Here is a 15,272-nt window from a genome sequence, read left to right as displayed (position 1 = left end):
AATCTCAAAAACTGATATTGTATTCACAATAGAACATAAACAACATATCAAATGTTGAAAGTGAGACATTTTGAAATTTCATGCCAAATATTGGCTCATGGGGAAGTCATGGCCTAATGGTTAGAGAAACAGCTTTGGGACCAAAAGGTTGCTGGTTCGATTTCCCAGACTAGCAGGATTGACTTAAGTGCCCTTGAGCAAGGCACCTAACTCCCAACCGCTCCGGCAAGAGTGGTGGCGTACCTTGTGTCTGATTAGCCAAAGAAAAACTGATGATGTGATCATCAGTTCGGGCATTGAACCCGACCAACTGAACTGATTGGCTCATTTGAAATTTCATGACAGCAACACATCTCAAAAAAGTTGGGACAGGGGCAATAAGAGGCTGGAAAAGTTAAAGGTACAAAAAAGGAACAGCTGGAGGACCAAATTGCAACTCATTAGGTTAATTGGCAATAGGTCATTAACATGACTGGGTATAAAAAGAGTATCTTGGAGTGGCAGCGGCTCTCAGAAGTAAAGATGGGAAGAGGATCACCAATCCCCCTAATTCTGCACTGACAAATAGTGGAGCAATATCAGAAAGGAGTTTGACAGTGTAAAATTGCAAAGAGTTTGAACATATCATCATCTACAGTGCATAATATCATCAAAAGATTCAGAGAATCTGGAAGAATCTCTGTGCGTAAGGCTCAAGGCCGGAAAACCATACTGGGTGCCCGTGATCTTCGGGCCCTTAGACAGCACTGCATCACATACAGGCATGCTTCTGTATTGGAAATCACAAAATGGGCTCAGGAATATTTCCAGAGAACATTATCTGTGAACACAATTCACCGTGCGATCTGCCGTTGCCAGCTAAAACTCTATAGTTCAAAGAAGAAGCCGTATCTAAACACGATCCAGAAGCGCAGACATCTTCACTGGGCCAAGGCTCATTTAAAATGGACTGTGGCAAAGTGGAAAACTGTTCTGTGGTCAGACGAATCAAAATTTGAAGTTCTTTATGGAAATCAGGGATGCCGTGTCATTCGGACTAAAGAGGAGAAGGACGACCCAAGTTGTTATCAGCACTCAGTTCAGAAGCCTGCATCTCTGATGGTATGGGGTTGCATTAGTGCATGTGGCATGGGCAGCTTACACATCTGGAAAGACACCATCAATGCTGAAAGGTATATCCAGGTTCTAGAGCAACATATGCTCCTATCCAGACGACGTCTCTTTCAGGGAAGACCTTGCATTTTCCAACATGACAATGCCAAACCACATACTGCATCAATTACAGCATCATGGCTGCGTAGAAGGGCAGCCTGCAGTCCAGATCTTTCACCCATAGAAAACATTTGGCGCATCATAAAATGGAAGATACGACAAAAAAGACCTAAGACAGTTGAGCAACTAGAATCCTACATTAGACAAGAATGGGTTAACATTCCTATTCCTAAACTTGAGTAACTTGTCTCCGCAGTCCCCAGACGTTTACAGACTGTTGTAAAGAGAAAAGGGGATGTCTCACAGTGGTAAACACAGCCTTGTCCCAACTTTTTTGAGATGTGTTGTTGTCATGAAATTTAAAATCACCTAATTTTTCTCTTTAAATGATACGTTTTCTCAGTTTAAACATTTGATATGTCATCTATGTTCTATTCTGAATAAAATATGGAATTTTGAAACTTCTACATAATTGCATTCCGTTTTTATTTACAATTTGTACTTTGTCCCAACTTTTTTGGAATTGGGGTTGTAAAATCTTTTTGCTGATCACCTGACCTGTGTCTATTTTTGAGCGTCTTTTTAGATTTGTGTTTCTGAATTTTCTGCTTTGCATTTAATAAATAAAGCCTACACTGGCATTCAGTTCTGCCTTCTGCATGACAATTTGTTCATATCAGTGGCGGTTCCTGAATTTTTTTTCAGGGGGGGGCAATTTTCCCCCGTTATGTCTACACGGACCGTAAATGTCCACAGGACTGAAGTAAATTGACCTAGGTAGCAAATCAATTGGCCGAACTTGTTTTTGCCTGGTAAATTCAGATATCAATATAGACAATATCTCTTCTCTCCACTGTGGCAACACTAAACAATTTAAAGGTGGCAAACTAAGGTAGCCTAGTAAACTAGACCCACCCGCCTAGCGGCCAAAAATATTTTTGCCTATGAGTGGCAAATATTCACATTTAGTCTGGCTTGCCAGGCTAAAACTAAGGAAGATTCATTATGAAGCCTTCAAAGCAAAACATTTGGCATCACAATCAATTAATATTACATTACTCATTTATTTTCTCATATTATTCCAGTATTCTATAATAAGTAGACACAAATTCTTAATTATAAACATATTCTAATTTCTTCATTCTAAAGAATGCAATCAAAGTGGCAGGATATAAATCCAAAACAAGTGTTTATTTAAGTTTTGAAAAAGATGAAGAAAAGCATAACCATCAAACAAACATGTGCAGCTTAATTATGTTTTTTTAATATGGAATTGCACCATTTTAACAACAAATAATAATTCTAAATAAATTCTGCAGTTTTTTCCCCAAGAATTCCTCCAGAAAGCCATGCCTTAAAAGGAAATTTAAAGTATTACAAGCATGTCAATGAACACAAAAGGCTTTAGTTATTTAGCTATATACACACAAGGTTACACAAGGTTTTGTAGTCAGTGCAACTTGGCTTAACAAGTTGGAAAAAAGGTAAGGTGCTGCTGGCTCCAATGAACACATACTGTACAATATATAAAAACTGAAAATATGCTTAATTTACACCAAGTCAGAGAGAACTTGAGGCTACTGAAATATTCCAAGCATGGCAATGTTAAACTGCCATTGGTAACACACACACACACACACACACACAAACAAACAACTTTTGCCTAGTAAATTCAAATATCAGATATCACTGTACCGTCTGCTGTGCTACTTCCAGGGTGGAAGAGAACGCAAGGGTAGCAAAAAAGAGCATTGACTACATCACAGCCAGCTAGCCAAGTTTTCCGGTGGTACCAGTTCTTGTTAAAACCTCTTGAGTAGGTCTTCTCCCCCTTCGTAGACACTTGCTTGATGTTTAAATTCGGTTTAGGAGGTCCTAGTTGTTTGATTGCCGTTTTCTCCTCATTGGTACGACGACTAAAGGGAACTTCTTTCAGAGACGCTATCGTATTGTTGCACCCAACACTTGCCATCTTCTTCATAGAATGTTCACACATTTCCCGTGCAAGTTGCGTTTTCCAGCCCAAAATTATGTTCAAAACCTGCTAAAATGCACTTAAAACCGCCCAATCTGGCAACACTTGCGCGGCGCAACAGGCGTATGACGTAAGCACGCTGCTTGTGCGAGCACATAAAACCTAACAGAAAATGCATTGGGAGCATGATTTTCAAAAAAAAACATACGTACCATTAGTGTCAATGGGAGATTTGGGGGCAAATCTGAACCTGACAGAAATCACCCCAAAAGGGCGTGGCTACACCAGGCATGACCTTAGCCTGATTGGATGATGACATTACTGTTGCCGTGGTAGTAGGAGTAGATAAAAAAAAATCTCCCTGTTTGGGAGTGCGTCGCCCAAATCGCCCCTATTAACGAGCCGCCAGTGGTTCATATACTGAAGTAGAATTTTTGGTGACGGTAATTATTAGTATAATTGAAAATGGGCATTCGTATTCTTACTGAATTACAATTTAAATCCCTTTTTTAGACATTCCAATCTCTATTATGACTCAAATATATTGTCCTTTGAATATATTTATCCAGATTTAAATTCAGTCACTCTTGTTTCTGTAGAATTCAAATTTATTTGTGTCCGCCATGATTATTGGCATCCCTTGTAAAGATTAGCAAACAGCACTTAATAAAATCCACTGTAATAAGTCTCTGATGTGAGTGGAATACAGAAGCACGGCAGGTGAGAGATGACATTCACACACACTTTTATTTTCTGTGTTGCTTTTCAGCTTTAACATCCATTTTAGACACACACACACACACACACACACACACACACACACACTTGGCAACTAATTTGGAGCTCGACGTGGGCAATAACACAAGTACTTTGTCTCCCAGGGTGAACTCTCTAAGGCATGCACCCCTGTCATACAGCCAGGCTTGACATTCTTGCACCTGCCGTAAATTCTCCTGGGTTAAGTGTGTGAGGGTGTGGAGCTTTGTGCATAGGTCGAGAATGTATTGAATTTCATTCTTATTAGGTGAAGGTCCCTCCTCCCAATTTTCCTGCAGTATGTCCAAAATGCCGTGCGGCTTTCACCCATATAATAATTCAAATGGTGAAAATCCTGTGGAGGCTTGCGGGACCTCTTGTACTGCAAATAACAGGGGCTCAAGCCATTTATCCCAATTATGTGCATCTTCACTTACAAATTTCTGAATTAAATTTTTAAGTGTTTGATTAAATCGCTCCACTAAGCCATCCGTTTGTAGGTGATAGATGCTGGTGTGAATAGATTTAATTCCCAATAATTCATACAGTTCACACAGTGTGTGTGACATAAACATAGTGCCTTGGTCCATCAGGATTTCTTTCAGAATCCTGACCTGGGAGATAACACGGAAGAGCACTTCTGCATTACTGCATGCAGAGATATTGTGGAGTGGTACTGCTTCTGGATATCGTGTTCCCTAGTCCACCAGAACTAAAATAAAGCAATATTCTCATGCTGACTGATCTAAAGGCTCAACGAGATCCATACCAATACCAAAGGGGGTCTCGATTAGAGGGAGAGGGCGCAAAGGCGCTTTTGGAGTGGCCATGGGATTTACTAATTGGCATTCGCGGCACACCACACACCACCAACGGGCATCCCTGCAAATCTCTGACGAATAGAACCAGGCCATTATTTGGGCTAGTGTTTTATCCTGTCCTAAGTGTCCGGCCATGGAATTAAAGTGAGCCTCATGGAACATGAGTTCCCTATGGCTCTTAGGGATTAACAACTGGTTAACTGCTCACTGGTTTGTGTGTCCTGTGTCACTCGATACAGCTTATCCTTAATAATAGCAAAATACAAGAAGGCGGGTGCTGCATTTGGCGGGAGAGTTTGACCATCGATTACTCTCACTTGGTCAAACGCATGATGCAGAGTCTCGTCTTGCGAATGCTCTAATGGGAAATCCTTAAGGGAATCCCCAAGAGAGGGAGGAGGGAAGAGCTGCTCCTCACTCCTCGCATCACCCTGATGTGGTGCTGACATAGATGGCTCTGTGACAGCTTCCCCAGTCAATGCCACACCAGGATCCCCCCATGACGTATCATTGCAGGACCCACCCCCTACTATGTGTTCCATTAAGTTTCTGAACCCCGGCCATTCAGTGCCCAAAATCAGCGGGTGGGTGAGACGAGGATTAACTGCCGCCTTTATTCTATGCTTTTGTCCCTGGAATAGAATGTGGACAGACACTAGACACTAGACTAGAGGATAATTGTTAACATCTCCATGCACACAAAAAAACATTCTCTGCTTGTGCTCTCCCCAATCCCCAAGGCATGTTGGGGATCTGGACCACAGATCCCACCTCCATCATGGAGCACTGACTCTGGAGATGCCCCAGCTCCTTGCAGCACCAGCATACTGGCCCAAGCTTTCCCTCTGCACTGGCGTTATGGGCATCACTCACCTGAGGGGGAGAAGGCACAGACACGGAAGAGGGAGATGGAAGGACACCATGGTTGTGATGAACAGGCTGGGGAGGAGCCAGCCCCTGCCTCCGCGGTGGGGGAGCAGGGTGGGGAAGGGAAAAGGAGGGGGGAAAGAGAGAGAGAGGAAACAAGAAGAGGTGACCTATCCCCCTGCCATCAGAACTGCTGCCAGATGGTCCTCCGCCAACTCGATGGCTTGCTTCAGTGATGCTGGGCGATGACACTGGACTCACTCTGCCATTTCTTCCAGAAGTTGAGCGATAAACTGTTCCAGTGTCACCAGATTGATGATTGCGTTGGCGTCGCGGTCATCTGCCCTCAGCCACCGCCAGCAGGTGTCCCGGAGCTGTTGGCCAAGTGCAAACAGCTGGCCAACCTCCTCCAACATCAGCATCAAGAAGCACTGGTGATGTTGTCCTGGGTTTCAACACCACTGTAATAAATCCCTGATGTGGGTGGAGTACAGAAGCACGGCAGGCGAGAGATGACATTCACACAAACTTTTATTTTCGTGTTGCTTTTCAGCTTTAACGTCCGTTTTAGACACACACAGACACGTGTGCACACACACAGTTGTGTTCTGGTCTGGGGAGATCCCTTCTCTCTGCTCTCTCCCTCATTTCCTATCCTCCACCATCACTGCAACAAACACACACACAACATTAATCAACAGCAGGTGCATTGACTTCGCCACTCACCTTCCCTGGCCCCGCCCTCCATTCACAAACTGACGCTAGGCCATGCCCCCACTGCCACACCATCTTTTGGTAAAGTAGCTTCATCTCACACTGTAAAAAATGAGAAAAATCAAACCTTTGACTGAAATACATTTATTCAGAGAAAAATAAATCCCTCATCAATTGATTTTTGTTTCAACAAAAACACATGTGCCACTATGATTGGCACCCCTGCATTTGATACTTTCTACAATCTCCCGTTGCCAGTAAAACAGCACTGAGTCTTCTCCTGTAACATTTTATAAGGTTGGAGAATACATAGCAGGACAACTGAGACCATTCCTCTTCACAGGGTCCAGGGTCCAGGGTCCTCTTGTGCACTCTCCTCTTCAGCTCACCCCACAAGTTTTCTATGGGGTTCAGGTCAGGAGACTGAGATGGCCATGAAAGAAGCTTGATTCTGTGGTCAGCTAACCATTTTTGTGTTGATTTGGACATATGCTTCAGATAATTTTCCTGCTGGAAGATCCAATAATGACCCAGTTTTAGTTTTCTGGCAGAAGTAGCCAGATTTTGATTTAAAATGTCCTGGTATTTCATGGAGTCCATGATGCCATGTACCCTAACAAGGTATTCAGGGCTTTTGGAGGAAAAACATCCCCAAAACATCACAGAACCTCCACTATATTTGACATATTTTACAGTTGGGATAAGGTTTATTATTATTATTATTATTATTATTATTATTATTATTATTATTATAGCCATCCTTTTTATGCCAAACCCACCTTGAGTGTTTTTTACAAAAAAGCTCCATTTTTGTTTCATCAGACCATGAAACACAGTTCCAGTCAAAGTTGTACTAGTTTTCACAAACTTGAAGTGCTTTTGTTTGTGGTGAACTGACAGAAAAAGCTTTTTCTTTTTTTTGGCAAAGCTTCCAAATAACCTGTTAGCATGCAGGTGGCATCTGATGGTGGTTTTGAAGACGTGGAAACCACAAGACTTTACTTTTTCTTGTAATTCACCAAAAGTAATCTTTTTTGGGGGGTTGCCTCTCTTACCATCCTCCTCACTGTAAGTGGGGGAAAAACAAACATAGGTCCTTTGCCAGGCAAGTTTGTAACAGTTCCAGTTGGTGTCCACTTTTTTTTTATTGCCCGAACAGTAGAAATGGGCATTTTCAGGTGAGGAGCTATTTTTATAACCATTCACTGACTTATGAAGGTCAATGCACTTCTCCCTCATTTGGTTTGTGTGTTCTCTTATCTTTCCCATGTTGATGGATGACTAAGGGGATTTGACCTCTGTGTCACCTCATATTTGTTCCCCAGTGAATCAAGAAGTCATGGATTACAGTGTGAAAGTTCCTACACTCCAATCAACTCAAACGTACAATTTAAATGGGAAACATGCTTCAGTTACATTGTGTTCACTATAATTTCCAGGGTACCAATAATAGTGGCACACGTGTTTTTGTTGAAAATAATTATTTCTTGATGAGGGATTTGTTTTTCTCTGAATAAATTCATATCAATTAAAGGTTGGATTTTTCTTAATTTTTCATTGTGAGATGAAGCTACTTCACCAAAAGGTGGATTTTTTTCTAACCCTTTTTACTAATTGTTACAAGGGATGCTGATATAATTATAGATGGCACTATAAATATATTTACTTAGTTCAAGTCTGTATATTTATTAAGTATATTTATTAATCAATCAAATCCATACCAATACCGCACCACAAAATCATGTATGTAAAGACTGTCTATTTGTTTCATTCACTTTTCATATAAGATTACTTAAATTAACTTATTTAAGAAAATAGCTATATGAATTAAAATGAGCAAGGGTGGTTGGATTCCATTTCAGTTCACACAAATAAAGTCATGAGAAAGGCCACAAAGATTAACTTTGTCCCAAGCCTAAACTTTTGAAAAGATACAAATTTAGAAGTGCCAAATTATTTCTTTTAAGTGATGACGATTTCATGTATGGAACTGGATGAAACCGTATAAAATTGCCTCTTTGGCCACACAAGGAAGCCCACCTATGAGGCACCTATAAGTGTGACTGCAAGACAGCAGGCAAGTGAGATGCTGGTGTTACTTGCAATAATATTAACATTTTCAGAGACAATTTTGACACATCTTTTTATTTTTATCTTATGTTGTGGTGGTCTGGCCAAGGCCATTTTGAATCTCATATTGTGCACTCTACTTTTTGTCAAGTGTTGTAGTAGTTCTGCACCTGAATCAATCTTTATCGTATGCTGATTTGTCTCCAGTCATTTTGAATCATGTACTGAACACTCTGAATAATGTGTTGTTCAAGATGTATCACTTCTTATCATATGTTTTAACTCTTCCTGAATTGCACATTCATGTACTGGAAAGTTTGGCCCAGTTAATACAAAATATGGGAAGCATGAGATGTACTGCCCAACAGAAAATGTTGAAGAGATATGATGTGATATTAGATTTTTTTTGCATACACTGTGTTATTTTGAAACTGTATAAGATAACAACTTAGTGATTTTGAGTCAGATCACTCTGCAGACTGACTTGGATTTTGTTATTGATTTAATAAAAGTCTAACTTTTCTGCAAACTGTTTGACCTTGAAATATTCTTGCTTGAGAGAGTTTCCACAAAACGTGTTGTGTTGTCATGAATTTGTTCCATATTTCCTGTGTTTTTTATTTTGTCCTTGTAAAATCTGTTTGCTGATCACATGACCTGTCTATTTTTGAGCCTATTTTTAGACTTGCATTTCTGAATTTTCTGCCTCATATTTAATAAATAAAGCTTTCACTGGCATTCTGTTCTGCCTCCTGCATGACAATTTGTTACTATACTGAAGCAGAATTTTTGGTGATTGTAATTATTAGTATAACTGAAAATGAACATTTGTATTCTTACTAAATTACATTTTAAATCCCTTTTTTAGACATTACAAGCTCTAGCATGGCTGAAATATATTATCCTTTGAATATATTTATCCAGGGGTGGCATGGTAGTGCAGTGGTTAGCACTGTCACCTCACAGCAAGAAGGTTCTGGGTTCAAGCCCAGTGGCTGACGGGGGCCTTTCTGTGTAGAGTTTGTATGTTCTCCTCATATCTGTGTAGGTTTCCTCTGGATTCCCCCAAAGGCATGCAGGTTAGGCTAACTGGTGGCTCCAAACTGACTGTAGGTGTGAATGGTTGTTTGTCTCTATCTGTCAGTCCTGTGATGGCCTGGTGACTTGTCCAGGGTGTACCCCGCCTCTCACCCATAGTTAGCTGGGATAGGCTCCAGCTTGCCCATGACAGTGCACAGGGTAAGCAGTTATGGATAATGGATGGATGGATATATTTATCCAGATTCAATCAGTCTTGTTTCTGTAGACTTCAAATTTCTTTATTACAGTGTCCTCCATGATTATTGGCACCCCTTGTAAAGATTAGGCAAAAAGGTTACAAAATAATCCATCTTTTGGTGAAGTAGCTTCATCGCACACTGAAAAAATGAGAAAAATCCAACCTTTAATTGAAATACATTTATGCAGAGAAAAACAAATCCCTCATCAAGGAATAATTATTTTCAACAAAAATATGTGCAACTATTATTAGCACCCCTACATTTAATACTTTCTACAGCCTTCCTTTGCCAGTAAAACAGCACTGAATCTTCTCCAATGATGACCCAGTTTTAGGTTCCTGGCAGAAGTAGCCAGATTTTGATTTAAAATATCCTGGTATTTCATGGAGTCCATGATGCCATGTACCCTAACAAGGTTTCCAGGGCCTTTGAAGGAAAAACATCCCCAAAACATCACAAAACCTCCACCATATTTTATCCTTGGGGATATATATATATTTTTTTGCCTCCCTTACCATCCTCCTCACTATACATGGGGGCAACATAAATGTGGGTCCTTTTCCAGGCCAGTTTCTAACAGTTGGTGTCCACTTTTTTATTATTATTATTATTATTATTATTATTATTATTATTATTATTATTATTATTGCCCTAACAGTAGAAATGGGCATTTTCAGGTGAGTAGCTATTTTTATAACCATTCACTGACTTATGAAGGTCAATGCACTTCTCCCTCATTTGGTTTGTGTGTTCTCTTATCTTTCCCATATTGATGGATGACGCATGGAATTTAGCTTCTGTATCAGCTCATATTTGTTCCCCAGGGAATTAGGAAGTCATGGATTACAGTGTGAAAGTTCCTACACACTCCAGTCAAATAAAAAATTTACAATTTAAATGGGAAACATGCTTCAGTTACATTGTGTTCATGATAATTTTGAGAGTACCAATAATAGTGGCACGTGCTTTTGTTGAAAATAGTTCTGTCTTGATGAGGGATTTGTCAATAAAAGGTTGGATTTTTCTTATTTTTTTCAGGTTGAGATGAAGCTACTTCAACAAAATGTGGATTTTATTCTAACCCTTTTTACTAATCATTACAAGGGATGCCAATAATCATGGAGGGCACTATAAATATATATATTCAGTTCAAGGTTATTTATTAACTATATTAATTAATCAATCAAATTCATACCAGTGCCACACCACAAAATCATGCATGTAAAGACTGTCTATTGGTTTCATTCACTTTTCATACAAAAAAAATTACTTAAATTAACTTGTTTGAGAAAATAGTTTTATGAATTAAAATGAGCAAGGGTGATTGGATTCCATTTGCATTCACACAAATAAAGTAATGAAAAAGGGTACAAAGGATAACTCTGTCCCAAGCCTAACCTTATGAAATGATACAAATTTAGAAGTGTGAAATCTTTTAAGTGATAAGGATTTTATGTATGGAAATGGATGAAACTGTATAAAACTGGCTCTTTGGCCACACAAAACAGCCCAGCTATGAGGCATACCCACAAAAGTATAAGTAACCAAGAAAGCATGGTGCATTAAAAGTGCATGGATTCCTTTCTTGTGTTTATGTGTGTCTATGGATCACGTCCATTTCACTCACAGTGGCGATTAAAAAAATAATAATAAAAATAAAAAATTAAAAAAGCGTGACTGCAAGACAGCAGGCAAGGGAGATGCTGGTGTTAGTTGCAATAATATTAACATTTTCAGTGATAGTTTTTACATTCCTTTAGCAAATCTCACTTCTGAAATGGTTTATGATTTTTTTACACAAAGAAAATATTTTTCTTTTTTATTTGAGACACAGCATTCTTTCTAACGTTAGATAAAATTATTAGAATCTGTAGCTTCTCAGGATCACAAACACCCCATAAAACATGTAATATTCATGAACTCTATACAAATATTTTTTGAGACTTAAGATGCCACATTTTTGTGTTTGTATATACAGAAATACATGTACATCTTTATTCATATATAGACTGAAACAAATCACCCTGTTATTGTCTCATGATTAGTGTTTTGTAAAAGCATCTAGAGGTGCAATCTTGTTTTTACCACAGTAGAGGAAATTCTGTTTGAACAATGGCCTGAAGGTCTCATCCCTCAGGCCATAAATCAGTGAGCTGAGGCAGCGTGGCAGGATCAGCACTATGAAGAAGTTGAGGAAATGCAGATGTGTGCTTACAGTGAGTGGCAGGTTTCTCAGAAGGAACTCTATATACTCATAGAGAAAGGACATGAGCGAGAGACCAAGCTGCAGTGCATGCAATCCTACAGTACGCAAGGCCTTATGGGCAGAAGAGGTGTCAAAGGAGGCAGCGCAGGCCTGCCACAGGATGGCCACATATGTGTAGAGCAACACAATGGCCACTGTGACAAAGAGCAGGATTTTGAATATCATACTCCTGCCCTGTTGCCAGGGTGCTACCATGAGCTGCCTGAGGGTACACACTGTAGGAGACAAGTAGAAGGATGGCTCTGCAAGGAGGAAGAGAGCACACACATCAGTTAGCACATCAGTGATGCCCAAAACCCACACCAGAGCCACGGCCACACATGCTCGCGCTGGTGTAGCCAACTCACTGTGCCGCAAAGGAAAGCAGATGGCTGTGTACCTCTCCAGGGACATAACTGCCAGGTTTAATGGTGCATTGACAAATGTCGATGTAGACACCAGCACGATGAAGGCACAGACAGCACGCAACATCACAAAGTAGAAGTAACTGAACATGTAGAGGACCAGGGCAATCAACAGGTGAATGGTGTCATTCAGGAGCATGTGGGCAAAGAGTATGTAGCGTGGTGTCTCACGGAAAATAGCTTTGGTGCTCAGTGTGAACAGCATCACGATGTTAATGTAAATGAAGAGGGAGTGTGTAAATACCACAAGGAACACCTTAAAGATCTTCTCGCCTGTAAAAGGCAGTTGCATGGTCTGCATATCAGAAGCAGTCAAAGTACCAGACATGTTGGCCATCAGTAGTCCTGCAGAAAGTAAAGAATTTCTTACAGTCCATGGTAACAGCACAGATTTTCATTTTTATTTTAGTTTCATAAAAGTATAAGCATAGTCCAATCCAATTATACAAACACAAAATATTTTACAAATATGTATGACTATATTTACTGGAGCCATTAATGTTTTTTTTTATATTGAAATTTCCATCCAGGGAAATAAAATGTAGATTCAAAACATTTTGTATTATTATCAGCACCTTCATTATTAGCATATCAAATGTGCATACAATGGAATCAGTTATTCATGCTATATGTAACATAATATAAATATAACTAGAAAGCCTAAAAGTATATAATGTAAGTAGTTTAATATATTAAAGTATAAAATTGTCACTACTGCAAATGAAGAAACCACCTACAGTGTAGTGAGATTTACACCTGAAGCATTCATACCCCTGCTCAGTCTCTGGGTGACAAATGCAACTCTTTAAATATACCACATCTCTCTTACGTCAGCGAACCTTGAGAGTTTTCAGCTCTGTGTCAGTAAACATAATCATTTAATTAATTACGGTACAAGGGATCATAAATGGACATTTCTGAAGTAAAAATCATATTTTTTATTAATGTTTTGACTCATGAGTTAAATCCACTGTCATATTCACTCATACATTAATATAAACTCACTGGCCACTTTATTAGTTCAAACCCAAAGTTCAAGGCCTCCACCATGTTGTTGTGAGAAAAAGATATGAAGCAGCCTCTCCAGTAAAGCTTGAGGCTTGCATCAAGGCCTCTCCTCTCCAGCATGAGGGCTGTGCTGAGGCATATTGTGTCCAGGTCTGTGCAAAGACTTGTCCTAGCTCAAGGAAGGCACCAAGGCCTCTCTTATCTAGTCTAGGGTGGTACCTGACCTTGGTAAGGACAGTACCACTCTGCCTCACCCTGACACCATAAAGGACATCTCTTAGCCTTGCACTGGCTACACAGAGGACATCACTGTCATTCTGCCTCCAGTCACAAGCAAGGAGGTCTTTGCTCCTTGCTACCCTGCCCTCACTCAGAATATTGCAACCCTCTAGGCAACAGTAATGTCAAGACCTCTGTAATGATTTTTTTATGCTGGGGCAATGAGGAACTTGGAGACAGACTTTGCAATACAGATTCTGCTCTTATTTCTGGCTGTTTTTCCACTTTTCAATGATTTTAATTCTACCACTGGGGAGAACAAGAGAAAACACAAACAAGCACACACACATTAATAGACAGCCAGTAATTAGACACAGGTGTAACTCATCACATGTTACTTGCTGGTTCAACCTGATCCCTCGCCGTTTACAGTCGATGCTCGACCACAACCTCACTGCCACAGCCTCCAACAACTCACAAATGATCTTCTGCTTGTGACACTTTATATACTGTATGTCAGGAGCTGTACTTTCAAAGATGGTTCTGTCATGTCACCATCAGCTTCCACCTTGAACTCCATGTTCCAACAGCCTCACAGTTTGTAACCATGTAACATCAATTAACTATAAGTTTTAGTACACTACATGTCTACTTATACACAACGGTTCATTATTACATGCACACCTTAAATAGCCCAAAATCTCACACATTAGAGGTGAAGTCTTGCTCCTAGTGTTTTCCCCAGTGATGATTCTAAGCTGTGTTTGCGGTGTCATGAATTCATTCCATATTTACTGTACTCTTTATTTGCTCTTGTAAAATCTGTTTGCTGATCACCTGACCTGTATATATTTTTGATCCTCTTTGAGATTTGCATTCAGTTATACCTCCTGCATGATAATTTGTTAATATACTGAAGAAGAATGGGACAGCGGGGGCATGGTCAAGGGCTGGTTTGTGAATGGAGAGCAAAGCTGGGGAAGGTGAGTGGCAAAGTGGAAGCACCTGTTGTGAATTAATGTGCTGTGTCTGTGTGTTTGTGTGCAGTGAGAGGGAGCAGCTAAAAGGGCAAGAGGAGCAGAGAGTTGTCATCTTCCCCTGGCTAAAGTCACACCTTTGCATTGATACATGATAATTTATTTAAGTCAGCTGAAAAGTGTGTTTGTTTTGGGTTGTGGTTTTAAATAAAATCCAAAAAGTGAACCTGATTGCGCCTGCCTGTTATTCAGCATCCACCTTAATCAGGCAAGTGTTACACTGGCGCCGAAACCCGGGACACTGAAAGAGAACCATCGCCATGGAGTCTTCCCCATTTAAAGAGCTGGTCCATGCCCTCACCACCACACAACAGAACTAGCACCAGGTGCTGGTCATGATGAGGATGGAGCAGGAGTGGCGCTTCAAGGTTGTGTTGCAGGCCCAGCAAGAAGACCGCCAGGGGCTCCTGCACCTCAATCACTCCAGCAGGTGCACCAGCCCCAGAGACTGTAGGATTCCCCCACATCACAGTCACAAAAATGGGGCTTCACGATGACCCAGAGGCTTTCATGGAGCTCTTCGAGTAGACCGCTGAGGCATGGGGGTGGCTGAACGAGCAGCAAGTGGCCCACCTGTTACCACTCCTGACTGGTGAGGCACAGTTTGTGGCTCTGCAACTGCCTGCAGAGAATCAGCTGGTGT

The 15,272-nt window shown here is 40.5% G+C and overlaps 1 protein-coding gene across 1 annotated transcript; it reads right to left on the bottom strand.

Moving 5' to 3' along the window:
* Positions 1-11,736: 11,736 nt before the first annotated feature.
* LOC132894764 (odorant receptor 131-2-like) lies at positions 11,737-12,693 on the bottom strand. The gene has a single exon (XM_060934882.1). It carries the CDS (start codon positions 12,691-12,693, stop codon positions 11,737-11,739), a length of 957 nt encoding a protein of 318 aa, XP_060790865.1.
* Between the last annotated feature and the right edge of the window lie 2,579 nt (positions 12,694-15,272).

This window comes from Neoarius graeffei, chromosome 12, assembly GCF_027579695.1.
Source record: "Neoarius graeffei isolate fNeoGra1 chromosome 12, fNeoGra1.pri, whole genome shotgun sequence".
NCBI lineage: Eukaryota > Metazoa > Chordata > Actinopteri > Siluriformes > Ariidae > Neoarius > Neoarius graeffei.
This window is presented reverse-complemented; position numbering and strand designations above follow the sequence as displayed.